At 36.9% G+C, this 11,659-nt stretch overlaps 1 protein-coding gene across 2 annotated transcripts in view; it reads left to right on the top strand.

Annotated features, from left to right (window-relative positions):
* The first annotated feature begins 642 nt into the window (after nt 1-642).
* The window catches only part of nckap1l (NCK associated protein 1 like), a 30,617-nt gene continuing 19,600 nt past the window's right edge, over nt 643-11,659 (top strand). Inside the window, exons 1-7 of one of the 2 annotated variants that reach the window (XM_074669945.1) lie at nt 643-816; nt 4,070-4,180; nt 6,090-6,182; nt 6,780-6,836; nt 9,001-9,143; nt 9,734-9,824; nt 11,212-11,349. In XM_074669945.1, the coding sequence (XP_074526046.1) occupies nt 727-816; nt 4,070-4,180; nt 6,090-6,182; nt 6,780-6,836; nt 9,001-9,143; nt 9,734-9,824; nt 11,212-11,349 (723 nt within the window). In that variant the 5' untranslated portion in view covers nt 643-726. Of the gene's footprint in view, nt 817-4,069; nt 4,181-4,518; nt 4,734-6,089; nt 6,183-6,779; nt 6,837-9,000; nt 9,144-9,733; nt 9,825-11,211; nt 11,350-11,659 lie in introns of those variants that run through there. The other variant, XM_074669954.1, reaches the window with a different exon arrangement.

Genomic DNA, 11,659 nt, shown 5'->3' with positions numbered 1-11,659 from the left:
CCTCTAAACCCAAAATAGTTTCATTTTACACTTTGATCCATAAAGTATCCTTACGCTGAAAAACAGCTCTTGTTGGTGAACACTGCCATCTTGTGGAGATGAAGAGGTTTTCATGTTTTACAGCTGAGTTAAAAAAGAAGAAAGAAATAGTTCCTATTTGCCTTTACTGTCCTGCTTTTTTAAGTGTTACATGTGGTGCTTGAATACCATTAGATTGATTTACACCTTCCTGTTCTGGTTTTCAGCACAAGAGGAAGAAGCCAAATGTTTACAACAGAATGGAGGCAGCATATTATATTAGGGGGTGTGGTGTTTTCATTAATTTTGAGAGAAAAAGCCAGAAAACATCACATTTTTCTCACCTTTATTACATATGTCAAAAGATAGGAAAACTTCAGTATAATTTCTTATAGTCGTAATTTAATTTTTTCTAAATTATCGTAAAACTAAAACCATCTTTCCCATTTTTTTCGTAAATTTATAAAGAAATGTATGAATTTAATGATTTCTTTGTCTTTCACTTATTTTGGGAGTTAATCATTACTTCATTTGTGTTAAAGTACTTTAATATTCTGCCTGTCTGAACTCTTGGCTCCACCTCCTCTTTGGGCCCCATGTGACCTGGTGTCAGGGTGAGGCTCTGGGTGCACTTGTTCTCTCAGGGTTCAGCTGCTACGCAGGACCAGGAGGCCCAGGTTTGAGTGGAGGTACAGGTCCAACAGCACCATGGACTACCAACAGAAACTGGCCGAAAAGCTCACCATCCTCAATGAGAGGGGAAACGGGGTGCTGATACGCATGAACTACATCAAGAAGGTGAGGGAGAGTGGCGAGTGACAGAAACTGCAAATAAGGAACTGGGCTGTGATCACATATGGTTAGCTGAGTTTTAAAAATTTATACTTAAAAACTCTTCTAAAAGGTTGTGAAAAGACATTTAAACATTAAAAGGCCTATTCAGGGCTATTTACATCTAAGAAATAATCTTAAACTAGATAACGCAGAAATTAGAATTCATTGATTTCTGTTTGGAGTTAAAGCTCTCTGTTTGAAGGGGAATGGCATTATTGTTACATTTTCAATAAAGACATTTCTCCTTTTTGAAAAAAGAACCATTACGAGAAGATAAGCATGTTTAGATACTTCGTCTAGAGTTCAGCGCAGTATTCCTTCAGCTGCAGGATGCAAACCACTAATAAAAAGCCACTGATGTTTCTCAAAGTCTTGAACAGTACAATGCTGGATGGCTGATGCTGTTACTGTTTACAAAATGTGTTTTCTGTGTGCACATACATGTTCTGTGAGCAGCATACACAGCCCTGTCCTCCAACTAAAAAAAGGCATGTTTTACCAAAGAGGAAGTGCAAACAGGAAGTCAGTCTGAGCTGTCAGTCAACTGAAGCTTCATTTATTTTGAACTTAGTTCTGTGAGACTCACACGATAGAAGTGAAACAAAAAGGCCAGCAACATAAAGGAGGAAACGTGATTCACTGTTCTGAGCTATAGAAGGGTGTAAAATAGGATTTATGGTGACCATTCGGAAGAAGGATGGTCAAACAAACATAACTTGTAGAAAAAATGACAGCAAGGAAAAGAAAGTGAGCTTATATCCTTTTATATACATACACAGTGCCTCAAAAAGTTTATTTAAAGCTCCCGAATATTCTATTTACCTAAACATGCACACTGAACCCAGTGAATATAAAAGCGAAAGGCCTCTGTGTTGTTTCTGTAGCCCACCAACTGAGAAAAAATAGCTTTTACTAAGCGATTTAATTCTGCAGTGACAAAACAACAGAATTGATTTGCAATTGGCATGCATACGAAACCACTCTGAAATTGTGTTCTTTCTTCAGTATTGCAGTGTGAAGATGACAAAGGTTAAAGTCAGACATGCCAGCTGCTCTGCTGATGGTTTGCAAAATCCATCCCAAACTTTGATAAACAGTCCTAGCATTCGATGTCCAAATGAAACAGTGATTGGTTTTATTTTATTTCATTTTTTTAAAGGTGCAAGCAAAAGTTGGAAAAAGATTACCTGCTTAATTAATCCCCTTGAGAGAAAGTCAGTGTTTTAAAGGGACAGTTCAGTTTTTTTGAAGTGGGGTTGTATGAGCTCTATGTGACCACTAAGGACATTAGATACAGTAGAAGGTTGTCTCCTCTCCCTCAGTAAGACACAGACTGTAATCGATGGTGACGAGGAAATAGGTGCTAACTGGGACAGACGGTACCAAATTCAAAGGCTATTTTCTCCGCCTACAAGAACTAAAATCAAAAAGCAATACCACAGTTTAAGAGTACGCTACATCAAATATTTTTTAAGTGCATTAAGTCTTTGGAAATATAAGCATTTATATCTGTAACCGGCGCCCGAAGCATAGCTTGTTTACATTCCCTACAGCTGAAAGGAGGAGGGGGGACGGAGCGCACTAGCGCTGCGCGGAAGGATACTTGACCAGTTAGTTAGGTCCGGATAAATGTTTATATTTCCGAAGACTTAATGCACTTAAAAAATATTTTATGTAGCGTACTCTTAAACTGTGGTATTACTTTTTGATTTTAGTTCCTGTAGGCAGAGAAAATAGCCTTTGAATCTGGTACCGTCTGTCCCAGTTAGCACCTATTTCCTCGTCACCATCGATTACAGTCTGTGTCTTACTGAGGGAAAGGAGGCAACTTTCTACTGTATCTAATGTCCTTAGTGGTCACATAGAGCTCATACAACCCCACTTCAAAAAAACTGAACTGTCCCTTTAACTTTGGAAACATGTCCTGATAGGACTTGTTTCTTTTTTACACAGAAACATGGACTGAGCACAGAGTGAAGGAGTTGCACCTTAAGCACATAACTGAACAGTTGGGGGTTCCATGCCTTGCTTAAGGACACTTTGACAATGCTAAGGTAGTTATTCTGTCACCTCTCGAGCTGTCAGCTCAATTTCCATTCCACTTGAATCAGCAACCTTCCAAATACAAAGACAAGGCCCAATGGACTGAGCCACTGCCACACTAAGCCCTCACCTTCAGACTACTTCTGTCAGAAAACCCTCAGATTTGAATGTACAACTCATGAGACATGCTACACACTTGAAAAGTTACATTCCCTCATTGTGTATTATACTCTGGACCATATTTGAAGTATGGCGAGAGATGTTCTTCTGTGGCGCCAACCATGTTTGTTATGGTGTTTTTCCACCTCTGCATCGATGTACACTGATCCCACTTAAGCAACATTCAGGCAACGCTTCATCGTCGTAACTTTCATAACATTTCAGATCACTGCATGAACAACAAGACTGGAAACTGAAAAGCTGCAGATTTTCCACAGAGGCTAAATTTTGTAACCAGATTCAGAATCTGAAACTGCTCAATTGAAAAGTAGGAAATGTTGCAAACAGTTGGAAATATTATACTGAACCTTTAAATCCCTTCATTTCAGCTGCTGGTCTTTTATCATCTGACAACAACTCACTATTTTGTCAACTCGCACATTTCTGGGCATGATGTTCAGACATAGTGAAACGTCTGTCATGACAAAATTTCTTTTTAATCCAATCTGAGTATGTGTCTGTGTGTGCACTTTTTATGACCATGTTTATCAAGAGAAGTGAAAGGAGAATCTAATTTTCAGCCTTTTTAACCCTGCCCATTGAAGATTTGCTGAGTCTGGACATATTTATTTATTTATTTGCCAGATTTGACAGTAAAGAGCTGCTGCGCTGTCAGCCTGTAAACAGCCCCGCAGGAGCTGCTTGGTGTTAACTATCCTGCTCAAGGTCACTCTGACGGTGGGTGCTGAGGAAGCTGGTGAAAGCATTAATGCTCGCCCTGCTTACTATCCGACCAGCTAGTCAGAGGATACTGTGACTTTCCTCTGACAGGCTCATTTTCAAAGCATGGGCTGGATACCACTCAAAATCTGGAAGAGAAAATCGAAATAAATCCCATCAAGACAGCCCACAGTGCATGATGGCAGCTGGAATATATTAAATATTGAGGATTTAGCTGCCAAAACTGATCACATCTTATCTTCTCATCTTTATAATTTCCTTTCCCCTGTCACAGAGCTGTGCAGACCCCAAAACAAGACCATCGTTCCTGACAGATAAAGCCATGGAGCCTGCAATTAAGTACATCAACAAGAAATTTCCCAACATCGACTTCAGAGGAAACATTGTAAGTATTTTTGCAACCTTTCAAAAAGAGTCTAGTTTGTTTTAAGTGTGTTTTAAACACAGAGAGGTGCTGGCACTACACTAATAATTCGGAATGTTTACAGTATTTACAGTCGATTCAGTGTTTTTACATAACGGCATTTATCTGTGATATAAAGTCGCAGTCGTCCGCCTTAATTAAAGAAAATGTATTTGGTGGTGTCACAAAACTGTTTGTACAAATCCAACAGGAGACAATAAAACAATTGTTTTAGTCATTTCTTTTGTAGGTGTTGTAGCAAACACAACGTCCAAACTAGGCTCCTCCTCCTTGGCTCGGCGCCAGGGGCAGTTCACACCCACAGCCTTCAATCGTGACAACATGAACACACTCACTCGCCCAGCAACCACCTGTAGCATCGCGTTTCTACTTGGGAAAGATTCATGAGCCGTGCACCTGACTTGGCATGTTAGCACGTAAGCTAATAACGGGGTTATTTGACACATACCTGCTCAGCAGAAAGCCAACTACTGTCGCTCTTCTCCCCGCGCTGCTCCCCTCCAAGAGCCCGAAAGTGAGTAAAAGTCGAGCCAGGCTTCACCCACATTGAGGAAAAAGCTTGATCTGTTTGGCGTTTCGTTTCACTTTGTTCATTCCCCCCCCCCCCCCCCCTCGCGCTAAGTCCACTATTGCTCGAGATAGCTTCTTCCCCTCGCTAAGCAACACGCAAAGTCACGTGCGCACTGGGCGTGCTGTGATTGGCTGAAGTAACCACGGCCACTCTCTGTCCAGAAACGTCCCGTTCTGTAGTTCCACCTACGGGTCCCGCTACAACCATAACATCAACCTACATACAAAGCAAGGTTATAATAGTTTTGGATTTGTCATTATAGTTTAGTTTTAGTTAGTTTGGATTTTTTTTTTCCATTACAGTTGAGTTTGAATTAGTTTTAGAGTGGGCATTCTAGTTTTTTTTTTTTTGCAACAAGGCTTAGTTTTAGTTTAGTTTTAGTTTAGTTTCAATTTAGTTTTTCATACCTTATTAACCAGGTCCAGGATTCAAAAAGGTCAGTGTATATATTTTTTGATACTGTTTATTTTCAAGTCCAACATAGTGCTCACTGCTCAGTTAATGCTAATACTGAACCGTTGGCTGCTGCCATCAACACAAAAAAATAATACAAACTTAATATAAAAATATATATACGTAAATTATATAAAAATAATGTTAATCTAAATTACATAAAATTGATATAAACTGAAACTATATAAAACAATATAATATGAGCTTAATATTTAGAAACTTGGACTCTATCAAGAAAGACAGACTTAAATACAATTAAAGTCTGACTCACATGCAATTAAACTATTACAGATGCTCTAATTCATTGCTCCACCACGTTTCGTTGCAGCACAGCACACAGCCTGTCAGTGCAGTAAACAAGCACGTCCCAGTACGTCGCTATGATGGTGCCGTACGGCACTGACAACTGCCTAAAACTGTTGCAAAATTGGTTGGGAAAATGTGTCAGATTAATTTAAATCCTAAAGGCTATTAACATTGTCAGAAACTAAAACTAAGGGGAATTTTCTCTATAGTTTTAGTCAGTTTCAGTTAGTTTTGTGAACACAAGATACAGTTTTAGTTTACTTATCGTTTTTGTTTTCTTTTTTAGTTTTTATTAGTTTGAGTTAACTGCAATGTATTTTAAATTTTAGTTTTGGTTTTTGTTTCGTTTTAGTTAACTATTATAACCTTTATACAGAGGAGGACTTTCAAGGCACATAGAGGCGCTGGCACACATGTATAGAGGCCTAAAAGTGAGATTGAGCAGGATTATTTCTGTGAAAGTTGACATTTTATTTTTCGGAAAATCCTTCAGACTCTACCTTTAAAATTCTTTAAAAACTTTTTCTTTTTTTTCTGCAGCAAAATCTGAACAGCATACAGCGACAGAAATCGGAAGTCTTGGCAGCCACAACCAGCTACTATGATTCTTTCCTGGATGTCATCGAGTTCAGGGTAACTGTTTCTTGATTTCAAGTTGTTTTTCTTAAGTTTGGATTTACGATTTCTTTTTTTCAGGCCAGCTTTTCTGAGGGCTTGCTAAAGCAAAGATATTCAGTTTAAAACAAATTTACATTAAAAAAAGAAAAGCATCAAAATGGAAAACAAATAAAATGAGAAAAATTAAAAAGTGTAAACAAAAATCTGAATACGGAGAACAGTAATGGTGTTTTCTCTTTTTCTGTCTGCAGAAGTAATATTTTAGACATTTGAGCTACAGAGTCAATTTACATATAGAGTGGTTTATCCTGATTTACCTCTGTTTCATTTCTGTCACTGTGCTTTGGTGCAGTTTTTCTGTTACTGTCTTTATCACTTTTGCATATTTCTGTGATAGAATTCTCAGCCAGACTGAGGCACCATCTGTATTCATTTAACTCAATACTGCTGTTCCATAAATATGCAAATGCACAATGATTACAGAGCAACAGGGATCAAAATGATTGTTTATTTAAGAAATCTGATTAAAGGATGAACCTTAGTGGATTGATGCTTCCTTGTTGTGCAGGTGTATGTTTACTTATTTATTTATTTTTTGAATTCTTTATTTAGGATCACGTTTATGAACTGCTGAACACCGTAGATGCCTGTCAGTGTTTCTTCGACATCGTAAGTTTGCTCACTTTGTGGATAACTTCATTCATTCTGACTCACTCATTCTTTTTCTGCTGATGCGCTGTTTACTCCCTCCTGCACTAAGCATGCAGGTTGTTTCTTCTCGCTTCTCTCAGCCTCTGCTTGTTTAGTTTGTCAGGTTTTTTTATTATCACAATTAAAGTGTCACCGCTTGCTTCTGCATTATGTATATCCTGCTGTATATTTCAGTGACCTCTGTCTCCTGTGATCTGGTCTGTGGTGATAATGTTGGCTTTTTTTAGCATCTCATATTGCTTGAATTTATTTACTAGCATCTGGGGAGATTTTTTTCAAGAGTTCTTATTAATAATAGTATCATAACATATTTCACATTCAGCTTTAGGATGTCTGTAAAAATGCTGAATGTATTCTGGCATGTCACAATATTTCAACAGTGCGCTGGTTGCATGTGGTAGACAGTTAAAATTGGTAAATAAAAATCTTGTGGGAATCCTCAACCTTTTCACTGCCAGTTTACAGTCACACTTAGTGGGGAAGGTTTTCAACTTTTTTGAGTTGTGTTTTAAGTCATTTTTTGCCTTTTGTTTAAATTTTGTTATTTCATTCACAAAATACACAGGAATCACTAATCTCAGTCTCACAGCTGAAGAGAGACAGGAAATGTAGGGTGTGGAGAGTAAGGGAAGACATGCAGCAAATGATCAAAGCTGAGAGCAAAACCAGCAACTGCCACAACAAGGACTATAGATGCTATACAATAGAATAGACTAGACTAGACTAGACTAGAATAGAATAGAATAGAATAGAATAGAATAGAATAGAATAGAATATATTGGAACAGAATAATTCTTTGTTGTCCACCAAAGTGGAAAATTTACTTGGTATAAGGGACAGGGCTTAGACTGCTAGGCCAAAGACATGCCACTCTGAGCAATTTCTGGCTGACTAGAAAGGAATTTTGATAAACCTAACAAAAATAATAATAGAAATAATTAAAAAAAAAATAGAATATATATATATATATATATATATATATATATATATATATATATATATATATATATATATATATATATATATATATATATATATATATATATATATATATATATATATATATATATATATATATCTCAAAAATACATATTTTATACTAAGGCTACTAAAATGAAATTGGCTTGATTCAAAGCCCCTGTGGGGACTTTCTAGGTGATCTTGAAAAAGTATATATATATATATATATATATATATATATATATATATATATATATATATATATATATATATATATATATATATATATATATATACTTTTTAAAGATCACCTAGAAAGTTATATATATATTTATATATATATATATATATATATATATATATATATATATATATATATATATATACTTTTTAAAGATCACCTAGAAAGTTATATATATATATATTTATATATATATATATATATATATATATATATATATATATATATATATATATATATTTATATATATATATATATATATATATATATATATATATATATATATATATATATACATATATATATATATATATATATATATAATATTCTTTAGTTTCCCCATTGGATCATCCAGGACTGGTTTAATTCATGGCACGCCAAAGTCCCCACGACGTGGACACAGGTGCTGAACTTTTATTAAGAAAAAGGACAGAAGGGTAGATGTGGACTAAACAGGAGAGTTATAGAGTATGGGCTAAAGGCTAAAACACAGGTTAAAACACAGGCTGATTGTGATAATCTTCATTTCAGCCCACATGCAGCAGCAGTTGAGTTGAATATAGCCTGACTTTACAAAGTTAGCTTGTTGTCATGTTTTAAACAGTAGCACTATGTACATATAAATAAATGCATTATTGTCACTCTGTATCAGCTAAAAAGTTGTTTGAACAAAAAAAAGTAGTGTTTGAAAGAAGAACTGCTCTCCATTCATTTGCTTTAAAACAAACTCATGACTTGGCAAGCGTCACATCTTCACAACAGTGGATGACAGTGCTCATGGGAAATGGAGTCTTTATCCTGGAAAAACACTAGTTTCTCTGGAAAGCCACTTTGAAATGTCTTTATCTGAGGCCACCATACAATTTTACCACTTCGTCAGTTATTTCAAAGTCAGTGACTACAGTAAAATTTTAATTTCAGGCAATAAACTTTGACTTCACCCGGAGCTACCTGGATCTGATCATCACCTACACGTCTGTTATCATCATGCTCTCTCGCATAGAGGATAAAAAAGCACTGGTGGGAATGTTCAACTGTGCCCATGAGATGACAAGTGGGAGCAGGTAAGAACGTGTGAAACTGTTATAAAGATGCTACAGTCATGTTGGACATGCCTTTATTTCACAAATATCGACAGGGCTCTGAATAAGAAACAGATGTACAGAGGTTGAACATGTGCAGCTCTCTTGTGACAGCCAATGCTTTGTCTTAGTGCTGTAATTAATGCTACTAAGAGTTCCAACATCAATCAAAGCTGTGATTTTCTGAACTTTATAATTAATTGGATTTTTAAGTGACAGAGATGTCAGCAGACCAGCACAAACCTGCACTGAGTCTCAAGTGTTTCTCTGACATTTTGAATCCACCCACTCTGCATGATATTTATGTATTCAGGATGCTTATCTCCATTGAGACGTGAGCAGGGAGCACAAACATGTGCATGTTAATTCCACATTTGAATCACACAAGCAGCAAGCCCTTGAGAGGGAGCATATTTTTAGGATTTCAGCCTCCCAGATGTAGAATATTGCTGCATCTCGTGAAGACCCTAACTTTTTCCAATCTTGAAATCCATACATATAATTCCAGACACAATGACCCACTTCTCCCTCTTACTCTATTCAATAACTACATACCATATCGAATCCTGCAGTGACCCCTCTTACCCGCGGCTCGGCCAGATGATGGTGGAGTACGAGAATCCGTGGAAGAAGCTCACTGAGGAGTTTGGTCCTCACACAAGGGTAAGCCAAAGGCTGTGTAAGACATGGACATAGTCTGGTGACATCATATTGGTTTCTGAAGAAGCATTAAGAAACTCAAAGCTGGCTGTTGATCCCCATAATAAAAATACTGACTCCAAGAAAATATAGTTTTTCTACAATCACATGTAAATGTGTTTAAGTCAAGTGTAAAATGAGCATTCTAAAGCCTCTATGTCATCTTTTTCACTGGTTGTAAAATAGACTGAAACTTATACTGATACCTAAGAGAGCAAACCAGGCCATATATAATAACAGTTTCTATTTTTGTATAATTATTTTCAAGGTCTGAAAACACTGGTGTGATTAGCTGCTGTTGATGATACAGCCCTTTTTCATTTGTTACAGATAACTTGATCAAGAAGCACTTGTACATATAAAGGACAAAACCAGCAATGGCTAGTTTTGTCCACAAGGGGTGCCAAGATTTTCATAAATTGAACGTTCCTTACAGAAGGTTTAATTTGGGCTGTATTGGAAGATCTCATCACAGAACTTCAGTTTTTGCACTTCTCTATTCACCTTTTTGTCAACACTTACAGTGATCTCAGTTTTTAGAGCTCAAAAGTACAGATGAGTTAGAGATTTGCTTGAGTGAGTAGATAAATTATGCCACAGTTAAGTAAAGTAAGTACAGCCTTGTGTATAAAAGTCCCCAACACATTTATTTATTTATTCATAGTAGTCCGGGACTGAATGTAAATCTTGCCAACAGATGCAAGTATATTTTTCAAAATATTCAAAGAGAAAGTATTTACAGTGGCACACTTGTTTTACTCCAGCAATTTAATTACCTAGATTATATTTGCTGCAAGGACTGTGATGCTGGATGTCGTCTGCCTTACACTAGCTTTAATATCTATTTTGGGTCATATATGACAGCCATATGTGATTGCAGAACTTCTCATTTCAAAACCACTATCATTGCTTTGCAGGCTCCTCTTCCAGTCAGACTTTGATCTAAAGCTGGCAGCATAGATTTGCTGTCATTCAGCCACATCAGCATCAGTATACTGTTGTCTAACATTGGACAATGTAAGAGGGAAATGCCACGGTAAAAAAAGCTTTTAAGTCAATGCAAAAATGTATTAGGACACATAGTATAAATGTAAAATATGACAAACACAGTTTATGAATAGTAAAACAATGGCTAAGCCTTATCCTTACTTTTTAACTCCAGTTTGTGTTGGATCATGAATAAATTTAAAAAGTAAAGAAAGAATTCAACTGCAGACTTGGAGCCTCCAGCGATTTTTGCTCAAATTTAATGAGACCTGTTGCTATCTCTGCATATCTCCTCTACCTCACCTCTTCCTCTCCATATCCATCTCACTCACTATTTGCCTCTCCTCCCCTGTGTCTCTCCCAGTCTGTGACGGCAGTGCTGCTGTCTCTGAAGATGGTGTACCCACGCAGGAATCTGCCAGCAGAGCAGTGGCGAAGCGCCCAGCTCCTCAGCCTGCTGAGTGCTCCAGCTGCCATGCTGGACCCCGCGTGCTGCGACACTGTGAGCGTCCATCCTCCGTCACCTCTCCTCCTGTATTTATCTCTGATAGAGGGAGAAAGAGAAAGGATGGGTTGTAGTGACTAAATATGGTTTTTGCAGTAATATTAGGTGCTGAGACTTTAGTCACCAGTTTCTCTCACCCCCCTCTCAAAAAGCTTTCATTAAGATAATGGTTTAGTGTGACCTAGTACTCTTTCTTGAACTCAATTTTTTACTCTTTTTCAGTTCTTTTTCAGTACAGTTCTAATTTCTGTTACCCTATTAGTTGTCTTTGAACAGTTTTTATGACTCATTCGGGTATCATGGCACT

Source organism: Halichoeres trimaculatus, unplaced genomic scaffold (genome assembly GCF_033239565.1).
Source record: "Halichoeres trimaculatus isolate MK-OKI-2021-1 unplaced genomic scaffold, fHalTri1.1 fHalTri1_scaffold_1, whole genome shotgun sequence".
NCBI lineage: Eukaryota > Metazoa > Chordata > Actinopteri > Labriformes > Labridae > Halichoeres > Halichoeres trimaculatus.
Note: the sequence above shows the minus strand (reverse complement) of the source record. Positions and strands in the feature narration are given on the sequence as shown.